This window comes from Leptosomus discolor, chromosome 6, assembly GCF_034619465.1.
Source record: "Leptosomus discolor isolate bLepDis1 chromosome 6, bLepDis1.hap2, whole genome shotgun sequence".
Taxonomy (NCBI): domain Eukaryota; kingdom Metazoa; phylum Chordata; class Aves; order Leptosomiformes; family Leptosomidae; genus Leptosomus; species Leptosomus discolor.
The window spans coordinates 36,353,265-36,372,626 of record NC_141396.1 but is presented as its reverse complement, the minus strand read 5'-3'; the positions used below and the strand labels follow the sequence as shown (position 1 = coordinate 36,372,626).

The following is a 19,362-nucleotide window of genomic DNA, read 5'->3' as shown; positions in this document are numbered from 1 at the left end:
ATGCCCTATGTACCTGTTCCGCATAGGCTCTCCAACTAGGTCTATACATCTACAATTGTACAACTCTTCAGGGCATCTACTTCTAAGTGTTGGTTTAAAGAATCAGCAATATTTAATGGCATGAAACATCTTGGATTACAAAGCTCTTGCAGGGATGAGAGAAGTAAAACCAGAGCTCCTTAGGCTCCAGAGGAAAGACTTCAGCAGGGGGTTAGTATTATACCTAGGTAGTAATATTTTAAATTAATAGATCATAGGAGATGCTACAGTTAAACATGTCTGTAGTCTTTGGTGGACTGAGGCCTTGATCATTAATCACAGTTCAAAAATAAAAGTATTGCACTTCAATGTAAAATGAGTTTTTCAAGGAACGTGTTTTGCACACAACACAGACCTTCAAGACACAAATTGAGGGTAATTTAGCCTGAGAAAGTATTTCTTTTGATAGTATACAGTATTTCATGTTGTCTTTTCATAGTTTTAATTCCATCAGACATGCAACCATTGCACAAGAGCTGTTTGATTTTGAAGAGTAGTCTGTACGTACCCTAGGTAGCCTTCAAAGAGTGAAGATTCACCCCTTTCTGTTGAAGGGACTGACAGAACTCTCAGAGGCTTTGGCAAGGTCAGTACTTCATGCTCCAAAGTTTGCAGCCCTGTAATTGTAAGGTTGGAAGTACTCCTTACTCTTTTCTATAATTACCCATAGAATCCCCCTGTGGGGGTGGCAAAATTTGCAATTAAAAATTAAGCAGGAAATATATTTTAGTATTTGTAGGCTCAGGTGCACGAAAGCCTTTAAGTATGTGCCTGATTTTAAGTTTCTGTGCACGTGATGGCATGATCTAAATCTCAAACACAGCTAGATTTTAGTTAGCATCCAGAACTCTTTTCGGTCTGCATGGGACGCACAGTTCAATGTTGGAGTGACTTTGGCAACTACAAATCCCAGGGAGCATTGCCCTTAGCAGGTTTGTGCAACCGGATTGGCATCCTGCAGGGACCAATGGCAGGAGGAGAACTCAAGAAAATTCATGTGTGTCAGCGGCCAGTATTAAAAAGCACTGCAGAGAGCTGTGGACCTGAGTGGAAATTGCCTCTTTCCCTGGGGCTGCTTTTAAACCCGTGTGTGAGCTCCGTGTTGGTACGATATTTTACACCCTCTGTGCCTCGGCTTGAAGAAGCCTGCTGGACGGGTCCAGATGGACGCAATTCTGAACTGCAGACCGGGTGACTTGGAAGATTACTACAACTTGCTAGGATGCGATGAACTAGCTACGGTGAGAGCCTCCCCCACCTCCCCTCCAGGGCTTGTCTCTCTGCAGCGGGGATTTGAAGCTGTTTGCAGGCAGGACTATTTGAAATGCACTGTCAGCCTTCTTTCTTGCCACTTTTAATATCTCCCTTCCTAATGTTCAATTTTCTGATCTGTGTACCCGTGTTAAGATCCTTGAATAAGGCTTTTAATATATGTGTCTTATAAAACAGGAGTGTATTACAGCTACAGCTGAAAGAATGGTTTATTCATTAGTTCAGTTCAACGTGTGATACAGTTGTGAATCATGAGCCAACTGCATAAATTTGATAACATCCAAATAATATCTTGGAATATATTTTCGGTTTTAAAAGACAAACCCCCCCTGTTTATATGCAACTGACATGATGAATGTTCCTAGCTGTAGGTCACTGACAATGCTATTGATTTTCTCAGGTTTTTATACATATTTTAAATTTTTTAAAAGAACCGTTGGGAGGAAAACAAAAAATAACGTAACTTTTTAATTCATCATATTAGTGATTTTTAAATGCTAATTTTAATGACATTCAAATACGACTTTTACTATTTTGTTTTGGTAGCAGATACGTACTTTATAAGGAGATCTAGGTAAGCAATTGTTGACTGATTCGTAGCTGAAACAAGTGTCCTTTTCCCTAGCGGTGTCCATGCAACACCTTGAGGTGGCCCAGCCAGCGGCACGCTAGTGTTTTAGTCCAGGGGTACATTGGCTGGGGCTGCGTTCCGGTGCTGGAACGGGAGCTTTGGGGGCCCTGCGGTAACGAAGGGCGCGTCCCGCGTGGCCCGCGGCTGTGCGTTGCCTGGCCCGCCGAGCGGGATGCTGCCCCGGCGCTGTCCCGGCGCCGGGGCTGAGCCCCTCCCCGTGCGGTCGGGGACGCCGGCCCAGCAGGGGGCGCCCTTGGGGACGGGCGGCCGGTGCCTCGCCGGCCCGCCGCTGCCTCCCGCCCAGCCCGGAGGAGCTCGGCCAGCAGCGACCCGGCCGGGCACACGCGGCAGTGATTTTTCGACTTGCTTAACAATGACATTCCACGTGCCGTGGGTCCTGAAAAATAACCCATCGGCAGAAGCAGCAGGTGCTAGGAGGCTGTTTGGCCTGGGGGTGGAGCTGAGATCGGCAGCTGACAGGTACCGCGGCGGCCTGCCTTCTCTCCGGACGGTGCACGCGGCCCGCAGCGCTTAGCAGGCCTCTGAACGGGCGGGTGTTCTGCCGCCCCTTAGCTTTGTGCATGCAGGGAAGGACCTGTAGCGGCGCAGGCTTCCGCGGGTGCCGCCAGCCCATGCCCAGCTGCAGTACTGCCGTCGGAGCTGCTGAAGGGCCTGGTCTTGATGCGACCGGGTTAGATTTAAGCACAAATAGTCTCAATTTCTACAGATCTTCCCTGTATTCAAGTAAACACCCGTGTTCATGCTTGGCTTCTTGTAGAACTGAGTTCACGGACAGCTCAAGTCTGACATCTTCAGACTTGAGAGGAAGAGGGGAGATTTAATCTACATCCTTCTTCCAAGAACAGCGTTATTCATATGTAGTGGGTATTGGATACCTTTCTTAGTAAAACATCTCACTGAATATTTTATCGAGATTTCATATGTTTTATATAAACTTCTTATAAAGTTCTTCTACTGATTTTTTTTTTTTTTAACTGAAGACTTCCATGCTACCCTTCTGCTACTGTAGGTATTTTAACTTTAAAGTTCTCCTTTATATAACTAAGGTTTAGAGATGGTAGCTAGCTATGTAGTGACCAGTTAGAACAAGCTCTCTGTACAATGTATATATGTTAAAGTGTCTTACTGACTGGAAATATACCACCTTATATCTCTGCCTCTGGAAGAAGTTACTGAGAAGAGCGAAAAGTGTAGAATTCTTAAAATACCACTGTAGACCACATTTTTCCCAGCATATGACAACAAAATTGGGCCAGCTAGTTGAGTGAACTGTAATTTTATTCTAAAGAAAAAAATGTGATGGGCCTTAATTTTGAAATAAATAATTTAAATTGTATAGGGATATCAGGGTTTGAAGGATGAGGAATCCGTATAAACAGACTTTCTCGCATGGGAAAGAATAGTAGCCAATTGATATCTTAGGGCAAATTGTTATGACAGCTTAAGCTGTACTGGAATGATACAAAGAAGATTTGGCTTCTGAATTATAATAAGAACCAAGATTTCAGAATTTTGAAAAATCTGACTATTTTAAAATCTAAGATGATGCCCATGCCAGTGGTTTCCTGTATTTTGTTAACTGTTAATATGTCTTTGTTTTTCCAGTGTTTATAATACTTTCTGGTACTATAAACTGTGTGGGAACTTTTACTAACTAGTAAACCAATACAGGCCTATATTCTAAATTGATTATAAATTTATTCTATTCCAAGCCAGTTTTTTTTCACAGAAAATTAATTCATCAGAAGAATGTGAACGGCTTGTTATCTAGTTTTGGGGTATCCAAGACAGAAGAGTCATGTGTTACTGGCTAAATTTCCTATGAAGAGGATATGGATGAAGCCACCCAATCCCACATTTCAATCCCAATTGATCTTCAGCAACTGAAATGATGCATTTTTGCCTTCTCGGTCAAATGTGAGGAAAGGGTTTCACATGTACAATCTTCACACATTTTTCTGAAAGCCAACTTGCCATATTGGATGGCTGAGTTTCACAAAACCAAGAATGAGTGCATGGAAAATGAAATTAAATAAGCAGTGTCACTGACAGATTGTTATCTATTTTGCTTGTACTAATGCTTGTAAAAATGAACAGGAAAAAAAATCTTTCAGCATTCTTCATTGTTCCTCCCAACCACTTTCAAAAAGCAAATTTGAAAATCATTTCTGTGGGTATGTATTTTCTCACTCTAAGTCTTGGCATTCTATTTAGGTGGAACAAATTCTTGCAGAATTTAAGATTAAAGCCCTTGAATGTCATCCTGACAAACATCCTGGAAACCCCAAAGCAGGTATGTATTCTTACGTGTTTAAAAACCATGTATTTTTTTCTTACATTAACATGACTAAGATATTAAATTCAGCCGTAAAACTTCATTAAATATTCTTTTCCCCCAATATATTTTAATTGTCATGTGTATTGAGCATATTGTCTTTAAATAGCAAGCTTTAATATTCTTTTCTAACACTTGCACACTCCTAGGTAAAAGAGCACAAAGACACTTTTTGGAATTTTTTTTTTCCCTAGGATTTTAAATTTTTTTTCTTTCTGTGGTAGAGCATCTTTTAATCCAGAAATTATTTATGGAGCGTATGCCTTTCTAGACCTATGAGGTTGGCCTGCTTCCATGCTGAGTGGCATTCAGGTGCCATACTTGCGTCAACTACTTAATTTGCTTCCGTGAACAAGCCCATCAGGAACACATTAAATGTACTTTATTTTCTTTTAATGTAATTTAATGGCTGGAAATAAAGAGAAGCCAGCACCACATGAGTAGCCATCTGTCTGCAGAACAGCAGCTAACATTTGCATTGATGAAGGCACGCAGTTTGCACCTGTGACAGCTAAGCAGCGCCTGAGTTACTTGGAGACAGCCTTACCCATTCATAACCACAGGATAGCTCTAATCAGTGCTCACCGATGCCTGAATAGTTTATATTCTTATAATAAAGGCTCTGCTGATCATAATTATGGTCCCCACCAAAAATTTGTTACAGAATAATTAAATATGCTTCTCATTTTGATTCATGCACAATACTTTTCCTTTGGATTCTTTCTATTATTTAACTGTAAACTGAACAGTGTAAGCATAAGCTGAACACCGTGGCCTACCTGCTTGTGCGAGTTTGACCTCATCCACACCCTCCTCTGAGACAGCAGAGCTCCGAGTACAGCAGATGTTAGATGAGACCCGCACTCCCATTGCCTTGAGCAGAGCTCTCAGCAGGGCTTGGCTTTCCTTATTGGTGTGCCATCCTAGCCTAGAATCAGAGAGTTGATGGGGGGGGGAGTTAAAAGGTGAAATAGGTGGGATTTTTTTCACTTTGAGATTCCCTCACAAGGAACCCCCTGAGATTTGGTGTTTGAGAGACAATCTACCACCCCTTAACTATAACCTGATCATGAATATTTCTTCTAAATGTTAGCACAAGTACCAATGAAACTAATGGAATCAACTTTGTCCGCAGAAAATTCTGGCTATTGCAGCAGGGAAACGAGAGACTGTTGCAGTTCATGGTCCTGTTCTGTCTGTACCACCTCCCAGTCCTGTTTTCCTCCCCTCTCCCACCCCCCCAATTAATTGAAACTAGGTAACTCAAAAGGGAGAACAAGTGCCAAATATTGGAGCAGCTTTGTTTGTCAAGAAGAAACATTTTATGCTCCATTTACCTGAACATGCCATATTTACATTAAATACCTTTTTACAGTACTGGTGAAAGTTTACTTTATATTTTTTATTTCCTCAGCTTAAAGCTCAATAGACCTTTTATTTGTTGAAAACTAGTAACTAGAAAAAGGAAACCTAATAGAACTGCCCCCTCAACCTGTTGTCTGTTGTTTGATTTATAGTTATCCATTTTTATTAGTGTTTGGGCTTAGTGTATGTCAAAAGAAATCTCTCTAATTTGTAAACTGGAATAAATTAATAATAATAATAATAATAATATCACAGTAACATAGGTGACTCGTAGATAAAATCTAAGTCTTTGTAGCCCTTCCACAAATAGTAACATGCAGCTGCATCCTTAGTAACCATTTAATGAAAAATTAACCTGTAGGGAAAAATAAGAGCTCTCTTTCATGCAGTCTGGTATTCAAGACAACTTTTTAGCCTGTGTAGAAAGCACACCTAATAAAATGCACAAGTTACTTGATTTGAACTATATTTAGGTTCCTCTTCTTGCTTGTCAATTTTTGCTTGTCATTTCTGTGCCCCATGGCACAACCCTCGCCCCGCATTTTCTTGGTGTCGTCCTTTGCTCTGAGAGCCTTGCTGCTGTGGATGTTAAGTGTGTTCCCTGTAAGTGTGCATTATTACTCCAGTTTAAGTCCCTTTTTAAGATTGTCTACAGGGGGCAACTTGGGCCTTTTGCGTGCTCTACTCTGTACGTTTCTCTGAACTTAAATTTGAGAGATTTTGAAGCTGGTAGACAAATGAGCATTTTTAGCCCTCATTTGAAAAGGATGTCAGTTGTCCACCAAAGGGGCTGTGATCCTAAAGCCAGCTAAAACTGTGCAAAGCTGTAAGCAGAACAACCACACACCTTGGTCACTTCGTTCTCCTTCTGGCTCCTCTACTCTGTTTGCTCTAAGCCATTATTGGCAGCTCCCCTTTCACATCAATTCAAATTTCTTTGAAAACAAATACTGGCTTTATTATGTCTTTGGTTTGTATTCTAGTGGAGAATTTCCAGAAGCTGCAGCAAGCAAAAGAGATTCTTACTAACGAAGAGACTCGAGCGCGTTATGATTACTGGCGACGAAGCAAAATTACTATTCCGTTCCAGCAATGGGAAGCCCTGAGCCATTCTGTGAAAATGGTTGGTGTTGTCTAAATTTGGGCCTTCAGGAGGAGGGGGAGGTAGGGCTGGTCCAGAGAAAACGTTGCAGTGAGGGAGGGGATGAGTTACAACACTTCTGCTGCAGTGGTGGGCTTTGGGGGTGGGAATAGTGCAGAGCGATTCCTGCACCAAGGATATCAAGGAAATGCAGTAAAAATTGGAGGGCTATAGAAGCCCGTTCACAGAAGGGTTTTAGGCTGGTAGTTTTAGAGTGAATTTGTCAAGTTGCTGCTTTTATGTGTCTTACATGAATTTCAAGTAACTTAAAGACTTTTTTTTTTTTTTTAAATGCTTCAGCACACTTTGCTTTTGTAGGAACCTTTTATTTATTTTCAAAGTTAGAATCATTGTATATATATTCTCCTTTTGGTATATTGCTTATCAGATAAGTTTTCATGTTATCTGATTAAATAAAGAGCTCATTGAAAAAGCCAGAAGATGGGTTCCTTGGAACTCTGGGCTTCACAGAGGTCTTTGCAGGGGCCCTCCTTGGCTACCGGGGTGATTTGTTGACAGTCTGAGGGTTGTTTTCCCTCCTAACTTTGCTAGTGAGATAATTTGGTAGTGTGTTCCCAGTAGATCCTAATTCCATATGGTTGATTTTTTTTTTTTCTGGCTTATTAGGATGAATGATAGTTACATGTCTATATGATCATATTTTAAGGCAGGTGAATAAATGTTTCCCTTGCCAATTCTGCCCACCTCAATTCTGCTTGTGTGAGAAGTTTGAGATCCTCTTCAACTAAAGCATTACGTCTGAGTTAAAATGTTTGCCAGAATGTCTTGGTTTGAAAGACAGGTGTCTGTGGAGGAAGGCAGGAGCCTCCCTTGAAATGGAAAGTGCGACCCCCTTCCCTCCAAATTATTATAATTTTGAAATTAACGGGCCTTCAGGCAAAGATACGGGGAATAGGACTAACAGTTCTTTACTAATATATATATATATATATAACACAAGGCAGGGAAAAAACAAACAACCCACTGGTTTACACTGACAGAGTCAGGAATACAACCTGACACCCTGTTAGGGTGGCAGTAGCAGTCTGATAAGATGCTGGCTGCAGTCCTCCTGAAGCCATGGATGTAGTTCTGTGGAAGCAGCGATCTTGTAAAAGGGTCTGGTCTTCCTCCGAAGGTCCAGTGGTAGGTAGGTAGCTCTTGTCCTCTGGAACTCCACTGGGGGGAAAAGCTCCTCTGGGAATCCAGTGGAAGAAGGCTGCTAGGGTGTTCAAAATCTCCGTTTTTATTTGGCATGGACTGCTTGGCTCCTTCCCCCCCCTCCCCGGGCGGAGCATCTCACAATGGGATGGGGAGTCGTGAGGCCGTTCCTTGATGGGCCATTAACAGGAGATAGCCCAGGAGCGAGTTCTCGATGGGTCAGGCGATAAGGCATTGTTGTGCCCATTAACAGGAGATAGTCCAGAGGGGGGAGGCAGGGAGCACCGCCCCACCTGGTCTCAACAGCTCCTGAAGATGGTAATAGAATATTTTTTTTCCTTTTGGCACATTTTACACTGTAACCCAGGACATAATCCACCCCTTATTCTATTACCATCTACACCATACCCAACCCAATGCCCCCTTACAGATACATATATACATATACACACAATGAAACCTTACACAGAGTTCTCACTTAAAATTAGGTCTCCTTGTGGTACACAACGGGTTTCCCCATTTTTCTGCATTACCCACCAAGTGTAACCAGGTCCTTGAGCAAAAACAACCCCACGGAGGGGTGTGCCTTTGCCTGATGTGGGATTAATCCAAACAGTCTTTCCTAACATACCTCTCGTATGTACCACAGGGACTTTATCTCCGTCCACTGTGTGCAAGGGTCCAGACTGGGCGGGACCAGCTCAATTGATGGACCCTCGGGTATTGACCATCCAGGTGGCCTTTGCTAAGTTCAGTTCCCAATTTTTGAAAGTCCCCCCTCCAAGTGCTTTTAGGGTAGTCTTAAGTAGCCCGTTGCACCGTTCAACTTTCCCGGCAGCTGGTGCATGATAAGGGATATGATATATCCATTCGATTCCGTGTTCTCTGGCCCAAGTGCTTATGAGGCTGTTCTTGAAATGTGTCCTGTTGTCTGACTCGATTCTCTCAGGGGTGCCATGTCTCCAAAGAACTTGCTTTTCCAGGCCCAACATGGTGTTCCGGGCAGTAGCATGAGGCACAGGGTAGGTCTCCAGCCACCCAGTGGTTGCTTCCACCATGGTCAGCACGTAGCGCTTGCCTTGACGGGTTTGGGGAAGAGTGATGTAGTCAATTTGCCAGGCTTCCCCATACCTGTACTTCGACCATCGTCCACCGTACCACAGAGGCTTCACCCGCTTGGCCTGCTTGATCGCAGCGCAGGTCTCACAGTCTTGGATAACCTGGGAGATACTGTTCATGGTTAGATCCACCCCTCGGTCCCGTGCCCATTTATAAGTGGCCTCTCTGCCTTGATGGCCTGAGGCATCATGAGCCCATCGAGCTAAGAACAACTCTCCTTTATGTTGCCAATCTAAGTCTATCTGGGACACCTCTATTTTTGCAGCCTGATCTACCTGTTCGTTGTTACGATGTTCTTCATTAGCCCGACTCCTGGGGACATGAGCATCTACATGACGGACCCTCACAGGTAGCTTCTTTACCCGAGTGGCAATATGTTTCCACTCATCAGCAGCCCAGATTGGTTTTCCCCTACGCTGCCAGTTGGCCTTTTTCCACCTTTCCAGCCAGCCCCACAGAGCGTTGGCTACCATCCACGAATCAGTATAAAGGTAGAGCTTTGGCCACTTCTCTCTTTCAGCAATGTCCAGGGCCAGTTGAACGGCTTTGAGTTCAGCAAGTTGACTTGATCCACCTTCTCCTTCAGTAGCTTGTGCGACCTGTCGTGTGGGGCTCCATACGGCTGCTTTCCACTTCCGGTTCATCCCTACGATGCGACAGGAACCGTCAGTGAAAAGAGCATATCGTGTTTCCTCTGCTGGTAGTTGGTTGTACGGTGGAGCTTCTTCAGCTCGCGTCACTTGTTCCTGCTTCTCTTCGTCAGTGAGGCCAAAGTCTTCACCTTCCGGCCAGTTCGTAATTATCTCCAAAATCCCAGGGCAATTTGGGTTTCCAATACGGGCGCGTTGTGTGATGAGGGCAATCCATTTGCTCCATGTGGCGTCGGTGGCGTGGTGGGTGGAGGGAACCTTTCCTTTAAACATCCACCCCAGCACCGGTAGTCGGGGTGCCAGGAGGAGTTGTGCTTCGGTGCCAATCACTTCCGAGGCGGCTTGGACTCCTTCATAGGCTGCTAGGATTTCCTTCTCTGTGGGAGTGTAGTTGGCCTCAGACCCTCTATAACTTCGACTCCAGAATCCCAGTGGTCGGCTGCGAGTCTCTCCAGGCACCTTCTGCCAAAGGCTCCAGGACAAACCATTGTTCCCGGCCGCAGAGTAGAGCACGTTCCTCACCTCTGGTCCCGTCCTGACTGGGCCAAGGGCTAGTGCATGAGCGATCTCCCGCTTGATTTGGGCAAAAGCTTGTTGCTGTTCAGGGCCCCAGTGGAAATCGTTCTTCTTGCGGGTAACCAGGTACAAAGGGCTCACAATCTGGCTGTACTCAGGAATGTGCATTCTCCAAAAACCTATGGCGCCTAGGAAAGCCTGTGTTTCCTTCTTGCTGGTTGGTGGAGACATCGCAGTGATCTTATTGATGACCTCAGTGGGGATCTGACGCCGTCCGTCTTGCCACTTTACCCCCAGGAACTGGATCTCTCGGGCAGGTCCCTTGACTTTGCTCTTCTTGATGGCAAAACCAGCTTCCAGGAGAATCTGGATGATCTTCTCTCCTTTCCCAAATACTTCCCTTGCCGTGTTCCCCCACACAATGATGTCATCGATGTACTGCAGATGTTCCGGAGCTTCACCCTTTTCCAGTGCAGCCTGGATCAGTCCATGGCAGATGGTGGGACTGTGCTTCCACCTCTAGGGCAGTCGGTTCCAGGTGTACTGTACGCCCCTCCAGGTGAAGGCAAACTGAGGCCTACATTCTGCTGCCAGAGGAATGGAGAAAAAAGCATTGGCAATGTCAATAGTGGCCTACCACTTTGCTGCCTTGGACTCCAGCTCGTACTGGAGTTCCAGCATGTCCAGCACGGCAGCGCTCAACAGTGGAGTCACTTCATTCAAGCCACGATAGTCCACAGTCAATCTCCATTCTCCGTCAGACTTGCGCACAGGCCAAATGGGGCTGTTGAAGGGTGAGTGGGTCTTGCTGACCACCCCTTGACACTCCAGCTCGCGGATCATTTTGTGGATGGGGATCACGGCATCTCGATTTGTCCGATACTGCCGGCGGTGCACTGTCGAGGTGGCAATTGGCACTTGTTGCTCTTCCACCTTCAAGAGTCCTACTGCAGATGGGTTTTCTGATAGTCCGGGCAAGGTGTTCAATTGCCTAATGCCCTCTGCCTCCACAGCAGCTATCCCAAATGCCCACCTGAGACCTTTTGGGTCCTTGTAATAGCCGTTCCGGAGGAAGTCTATGCCCAGAATACACAGGGCCTCTGGGCCAGTCACAATCAGATGTTTCTGCCACTCCTTCCCAGTAAGGCTCACCTTGGCTTCCAACAGAGTCAATCGTTGCGATCCCCCCATTACCCCGGCAATGGAAACAGGTTCTGCCCCCACATGTCCCGATGGCATTAGGGTACACTGCGCACCAGTATCAACTAATGCTTTGTATTTTTGTGGCTCTGACGTGCCAGGCCATCGGATCCACACCGTCCAAAATATCCGGTTTTCCCGTGCCTCTCCCTGGCTAGAGGCAGGGCCCCTCTAGCACTGGTTTTCATTTCCTTCCTGGACATACATACTAGAGGTTCCTTCAAGGGGATCTGTCGGATCATCCTCCCTTCTGTAATATCTGGCAGCTCGGTCCTGGGAGGTTGAGGCTACCTTCACTTTAGTGTTACTCCCCCGGTTAGTGTTTCCCTCCTTGAGTTGACGCACCCGTGCTGCCAGGACAGAAGTGGGTTTCCCATCCCACCTTCCCATGTCTTCCCCATGGTCGCGCAGGAAGTACCATAGCTCAGCTCGTGGGGTGTACCCTCTCCCTCTAGCTGGGGGACGTTGGGCTCTGACTTTGGGGCCTGTGACTTGTACCGGTGCCAAATGGGAACTGCTCCTCCTCACCTCCTCCTTTATTTCCCTCATCTCCTCTTGTAGGCTCTTAATCACAGCAGAAACGTTAGCCTGCATTGGGCCATTGATCATGCTTTCAAAATTTCTAAGCTTGCTCGTGACAGAACCCACTGTCTCTCGGTCGTTATCTGCATTAATCATTGCAATGAAGGTGGAGTATTCAGATGGCCCTAGATTTGCCAGATTCCACAACATTTGCCCTGTGCACCTGACTTTGTCAGGGTCATTACCATGCTGTCCATCCCTCCCAAAGAGTACCTCCAATACTGCCACTTCTCTCAGCTGCTGGATCCCTTCCTCAAGGGTCTTCCAGCGCATTCTGTGATGGTGCTCCTGCATTCTCTCTCTGTGGACAAACCTCTCTCTCACACTCATTAAAAGCCACTCCCAGAGGGAAAGGGTCCCTGGCTCCCTTACAAATACCAGATTGACACCTGAGTCCTGAGTCAAGGGTCCCAAATTCCTTGCCTCACTGCCATCCAGTTGCACACCCGTACCCATAAGGTCCCAGACCCGAAGTAACCAGGTTGTAAAAGCCTCACGCCCCCCCCCGTACGATGTCTTTGTGCAGATTACGGAGACTGTCGTACGTCAGGGACTCGGTGATTATCTCAACCACTGGCTCGCCTGCAGGTTCTGAGGGCCCTCCTTTCTTAACTGGGCGCTCTGACTTCATCTTAGATTTCCTCATTTCCACAGGGGCGACTGCTGCTGGCTCTGACTGCCCTTGCGGTTCAGCTGGAACCTGGACGGTTGTAATGTCTGTGGGTTCTACTGCTGCACCATTAGACTCTCCCTCTTCGAGGCAGGAGGAGGGTTTCCCAGCAGCTGAGAGAATGCACTCCTTCAGCATCTGGCCCATCTCACGTATCTCCTTCACCCAATCTGGGTGGTTCATTTCTGATGTGAGCTGTGAGGCAGGGTCAGGTTCTGGAGCAGCATTCCTAGTCAGGGTAGTTATCCAAGTCAATCTCACCTGATCTCTGAATACAGAATAAAACAGGACTATCAGCAACACCAGCCACTGTATGATATCATTAGCACTTAAGGAAGATCTGAATCCTTTGAAAACTGGTGGAGTGGACCCAAAGAGCTGGGTTAAGGGTTGGGAGAAAGTTTCTCCCGGTGTCATTTCCTCACAGTAGGTACCATTATTAAAGTAACTCCAAAAACATACAGTTAGTGTGTGATAGCTCTGAATCCATGTGCCCGCCTTCCAGAGGAAGTTAATAAGCCATGAATTCCTCACCTTATTAATCCATAAAACAAACTGGATAACAGTCACAGTAGCCTTAGTTATAGGACCCATGTTTAGATAAGGGCCTGCAAATGGGAGAAATACAGCCACCACCACATGCCACACGAACCAGGATAAGCTAGCCCACATGATGCCACCTAACGAGGAATCTATATCCAACGCACAAGAACCGTTATTCTTTTTATCTCTCGATGCCCTCGGGCCCCACGTTGGGCGCCAAAATCTGTCTTGGTTTGAAAGACAGGTGTCTGTGGAGGAAGGCAGGAGCCTCCCTTGAAATGGAAAGTGCAACCCCCTTCCCTCCAAATTATTATAATTTTGAAATTAACGGGCGTTCAGGCAAAGATATGGGGAATAGGACTAACAGTTCTTTACTAATATATATATATATATATATATAACACAAGGCAGGGAAAAAACAAACAACCCACTGGTTTACACTGACAGAGTCAGGAATACAACCTGACACCCTGTTAGGGTGGCAGTAGCAGTCCGATAAGATGGTGGCTGCAGTCCTCCTGAAGTGATGGATGTAGTTCTGTGGAAGCAGCGATCAGGTAAAAGAGTCTGGTCTTCCTCCGAAGGTCCAGTGGTAGGTAGGTAGCTCTTGTCCTCTGGAACTCCACTGGGGGGAAAAGCTCCTCTGGGAATCCAGTGGAAGAAGGCTGCTAGGGTGTTCAAAATCTCCGTTTTTATTTGGCATGGACTGCTTGGCTCCTCCCCACCCCCCCCGGCCGAGCATCTAACAATGGGATGGGGAGTCGTGAGGCAGTTCCTTGCTGGGCCATTAACAGGAGATAGCCCAGGAGCGAGTTACCGATGGGTCAGGCGATAAGGCATTGTTGTGCCCATTAACAGGAGATAGTCCAGAGGGGGGAGGCAGGGAGCACCGCCCCACCTGGTCTCAACAGCTCCTGAAGATGGTAATAGGATATTTTTTTTTCCTTTTGGCACATTTTACACTGTAACCCAGGACACAGAAGTATCCCATCAAGCTTAGTTCAGTTCCAAACAGAAGCCATTTGACAGACTTAAATGGTAAATCTTTCCAAATTGTCTTGCTTTCAAAGGGCACCTTGAAGTCAAAGACACCTTTGAAAATGGGTATTTTCTAGGTCACTCAAGCTCTCTTAAAAATGCCTCTGAAGTCATAACAGAAGAAACTGGACGAAAGACCCTTAGAATTATTTGATGCACTTATACATTTTGTTTGTCAGCTCCCCCTGACATAAACTGGCCTCTCAAATGCTATTTGCAATAAGTACCGTGATTTCCCTTTTGCTATTGACCTGCAAGCTTCTAATACGTGCTTTGTTTAACCATTTATTACAGCAATGTAAGAACGAAAAGAGAAGTTCATTAAAAGTCTTTTAAAGCAAAGGAATTAGTTCTTCGGTATTTTTACATTTCTTTAGTCAATGCATTGGGCTGTCCAAAGTAAGAAGGACCAAATGCTGGAAGCTCCTAACCCAAATAACAGCAACATAACTAATGAGATTTGGACCCAACAGACTGAAAATAATGAAGATGGATTGTCAGATGGGAACAGGGAGCAAGAAGATGTTGCAATTCCTGATGTGAAAGCACAGTCTTCAAAGAATCCAGACTCCCCAAGTAAGTGAAACTAGCAGTTACAGAAAATTGCAGGGTTTGGCCTGAAATGGAGGCTTTTAGTCATGAGAAATTCTTCTCCAGAATAATATGTTTAACTGGTAGCTTTTTTAATGTGGTTTTGGGTTGGAGTTTTGTTTAGGGTTTTATGTTCTTTATGATTTCTTTAATCTTGAAGCTTTCAGACCTTTCTTCCTCCCTACCCCATGTTTGCTTTCTTGTTTGCTAGTAAAACCAAAAACTGGAGAAGAAGAAGAAAAAGAATTATTCTTGAACCAAAATGGAAATTTCAGTTTTGCTGCTATATCAAAATGAAAAAAAAAAAGGCAATTATTTTCAAGTGATTTAAAAAAAAACCCACTTTAAAAACTGTTAAATATAATATTTAGGTATTATATATATTTTTTAAAATCCAGCATTCAGTACTTCTGCACGGTTTGCATCTCATGAATTAATGAGGACTACAAATTGAGACTTGAAGGCTTCTTTTGTATTTGAACAGGTTTTTCTTAAAAAATAGTGCATGCAGCAGAATGACTGTGTATTTCAAAAGCTGTCATCTGGCCACTTAGTATTTCCTGTCTGTTGTTTAGGTTAGTATGCCTGAATCAAAATTTAGTTGCCACAACAGCCGCCCTCTGTTCTGCTTGATCCTTCAGGAGTTTCATATTAGACTTATGTTATCAGAGAACTATTGTTAAACAAAGTCCTGTCGTTTCTTCCCAGCTTGATCCAACAGGAAATTAAGTTGAACTGTGAGCGTAGCAAAATCTAATTTAATCCCAAACATTTGTGGAATGAAGAAAATAGGCAAGAAAATGCTACAAAGAAATGTATGTGAGGCATAACTGAAAATTTTATATTTAAAAATTATGCTCTATAACATTATGCTATTTGCTATTTTGGGGTAATTAAACTGTCACTGTATCCTTCGTAGAACAGTAAAATTTCAAGGTAAGGAAAACATCATCTTGTTTGTGTGATGGTGAGCTTTCTTTGCAGGCATCTTCTTTCTCGTAATTTTTTGAAGTTTTAATTTTCATAGATTTGAATAGGAAAATATCAAACCCATCAAATGCCTACTTAATTTATCCAGTGGGCATATATATATTAATAAATGTTAGTATTAGAATATATTTATTTGACAGGGCTTATATGCACTTCAGTCCTCGTACTTGATGTCAGGATGTTGATAATGCCTTTGTTTTGGTCCGGGAGATTTTATTATATTTGGTCCCACTTTTAAACGGATATTTTCAGTTCCTGTCTGCTGGTCTGTAAGAATTATGGACTACAACTCCATGTAGCTATTTCAGCCTGAATAAGAGATTTTAACACTTTAACATCTTCCTGATACGGAAAGATCACATTTTAGTATTAACAGCCCGTAGATCACAAAAACATAGCGCAGGGTCTGAAAAACTCCTTTACTCCCTTGTGTGTGGAAAGGGCCATCTGTACCTTCCCCTTGTGCTGCTGCCTTTTATGTACTTGGAGATTTATTGTGTCACCCTCTCTTTAGATTCAGCAAATGCAATTTGTTCAGTTTTTCTTTGTAAGTTCTCTTTTCTGGACTGCCATCATTCCTGCTGTTCTCCTTTGGACTCTTCTCAGTTGATACATGTCTTGAAGTTTGGGGTTTGCTTGAGTTCTTGTTCAAATGTGCCAAGACTACAGAGGTTGTCCCTGCTAGCCAAGAGCACTGAAAGTGACCAATTTTTTACTTACTTTTTTTTGGGGGGGAAGATTGTCAAGTATTATTTCACATAGTTTTATACATGTTTATAGTAATTCCTTGCCTTTGTCTTTTTTCCTCAGGATTTTCAGAGGCAAATCACTGGCACTTGCGTTTCCGCTGGTCAGGGGATACTCCATCAGAGCTTCTGAGGAAGTTCAGAAACTATGAGATCTAAAATGCAAAATACACAGGAGTGTGAGGTCATCTGTTCAGCAATTCAGTATTTTTTTGGTCAGCAGTTATTTGTATTTTGTATTCATTTATTGTGATATAAGCATTGTTCGAATAAATGCTATGAGCATTACAGATGTTTAATAAGCAAACATTAATAAGCAAAGCCCTTTCCAGTGTTAACATAAAGTGATTTTGTGAAGTTATCTAACATCTTATGTATTGTTTCTTGTATCCTTAAATCTTGTGTAGTGAATAATATTTTTCTCAATACTGTGATGTTATAAAGGATGTACTCTTGGTAGAACCAAAAGTCGATGTTAGACTCCAGCGTATCTCCTATTCAGTGATGATCTTCCAAAAGCTGTATGATAGTGAACTTTAAAACTGTGCTTGTTTGTAAACCACGTGCTCTGGTTCACTTCTCCATGGCATTGTACTTACTGTAGTGATTTGTAGTGCACGCATGCACAATACTATTACAAACTTAACTTGCTGGAGAACTGTGATCTTATGATATAGATGAAATAAGAACCTTATTATCCAAGAAGGTCACCGTGATAGATCAAGCACTTTTAAAAATCACTCGCTTTCTATCTTAACCAAGTACACTTTTTGCACCAGCTGTTTATTTTGGAAGGCAGTTCCAGAACTTCACTTCTCCAGTCAGCAACTTTCTTCTTCATAAGATTTATTGGTGGACAGCTGATACCCCTGTATATGTGCCAGCATTGTCCTGTGGCTTAACAGTAATTTCCCTCCCTGCTCTGGCCTGGTAGACGGGGTCTTATCAGGGTTTTGTACAGTGAGGAATGAAGAATCAGGTCAGTCAGCATTAATGTGTACAAAATCTCACATGAAAGTTTTTTGATATTTTGGGCAACTTTTCAAATTCTACATTGTATTTATTTTGTGTTTGCTTTCTTCTTTGTAAACCTGGCTAATATGTTAGTTACTGACATTGTTGTTTTGTGCAGGCAAGTAATTCCATCAGCAACAAATAAAACTGCATGCATACAGAAAGGGGTTGTTCTCATTTTTAAAAATTGAAATCCTCTCCCACCACAGAGATCCCTTTTGAATTTCTTGTTATTTGTCCCCTCAGTGGGTAAAAGCTGAAGGGGGTCCAGTTATGAATCTTGGGCATCTCCACGGGAAGTCTAATCTGAAAACTGCAGGTCTTCTCCCAACGTGGAAACAACATTGCGATGTCCGTCTCTCCCTGGAGGGATGTGTTTGGCTTTACCGTGCAGGGGTACGATGTGCTGACTGACCTACTGTGCTTCTCCTGTTTGGTTCCTATTTGCTATAAATTGTAACACGAGTGCCTGCCAGTGGAGCCCTGATAATAGCGTATCTTACTAACCTCATTTGTATATTCATTCTGGTGCTAGTTTTCTTTACAGGGGCTGATACCAGTGTTAATGTTGTGTTTGTACCAGTTTATAAAAGCTGAAATTACTGGTCTGCTGGTACAGCTACATCAATCCTAGATTTGATGGCATCAGCAGCAATAGCTATTTTACAGCACATCATCCTGCTTATCCAAAATATATTTTTTTAAATTCTATGTGCTTTTCCCTTGCATATTTTGCAGCTGAAAACATTACAGGGATGAGATTAATAATTTTCTGTAATAATCTGCTAAATGTAATCACAAATTTTCTTCTAGTGCATATGCTGTTTTCCTTTATATAAAGGTATTTGCTCAAGAAAGACTTTCAATCCATTTTATAGCGAGGGACTGTAAAGAATGTCACACAGTAGTAACAGAAGAAACTAGTTTATGCAAAGGATACAAAGTAATAGGGTACAATTTTTCTGTCTTTAACAAAAAGATGGAAATGCAACCAGCTGGACTACTTCGAATCAGATGGCAGCTCAGACTCTCCTCTCCCCTTTCCACTTGCTCGTAAAGGTAAGAGAGGTAGTTGGATGGATGATTTAGCACCTAACCAGCTGGTTTCCCTCAAGAAGTGAGTACACAATAGACCTTTGAACAGCAAACTCATTTTTCTTGTCATTAAAACTGGTGTCATTATTAGCCAATTATTACATGGTTTGTTTTGGCAAAGCAGCTTTACATACTTGTTCTGGATGAACAATCACAGATATTTGGAAGACTCTTAGCCTAGCGAAAGCTGATGGCAAAACTTGCATTTTGCAACGTGCCTGCCAGAGAGCAGTACTCTAGTTTGGTTTTGACCTAGTGAAAGGGGCAAATTATTAACTAGTGGTTTGGCACACAGATACAGGCTTTTTTCCTATTTATATATATATATTTAACTTGAAATGGTCCAATTTTCCGCATTTCTCAAATAGAGCTGAATGAATTCATTTCTAGCACATCAAACCCAGAGGTACTGGAAAGCAAGAGGAAGCTGTGCAGCCTATTTTGCTTTTGGGACAGCACTGGTGGGACCTACCTGTTGGCGAGTAAGAACAGTTAACTGGAATAAGTGGGCAGCTGAGTTCTCCCCCCATGTTAGAAAGGAAAGAAATAAGCGTCTGACAAATTACTGTTAGATCATTTGGGGCACATCTCCCCAGTCATAAACTGCTTATATTTTTTTTTTACATACAGAGTATTTTTACAA

General features: G+C 43.5%; 1 protein-coding gene across 1 annotated transcript; it reads left to right on the top strand.

Annotated features, from left to right (window-relative positions):
* The first annotated feature begins 1,202 nt into the window (after window positions 1-1,202).
* DNAJC12 (DnaJ heat shock protein family (Hsp40) member C12) lies at window positions 1,203-16,769 on the top strand. The gene is made up of 5 exons (XM_086467069.1): window positions 1,203-1,280; window positions 4,178-4,256; window positions 6,647-6,786; window positions 14,661-14,859; window positions 16,675-16,769. The coding sequence occupies exons 1-5, from the start codon at window positions 1,203-1,205 to the stop codon at window positions 16,767-16,769; spliced, it is 591 nt and encodes a 196-aa protein (XP_086323195.1).
* Window positions 16,770-19,362: the final 2,593 nt, after the last annotated feature.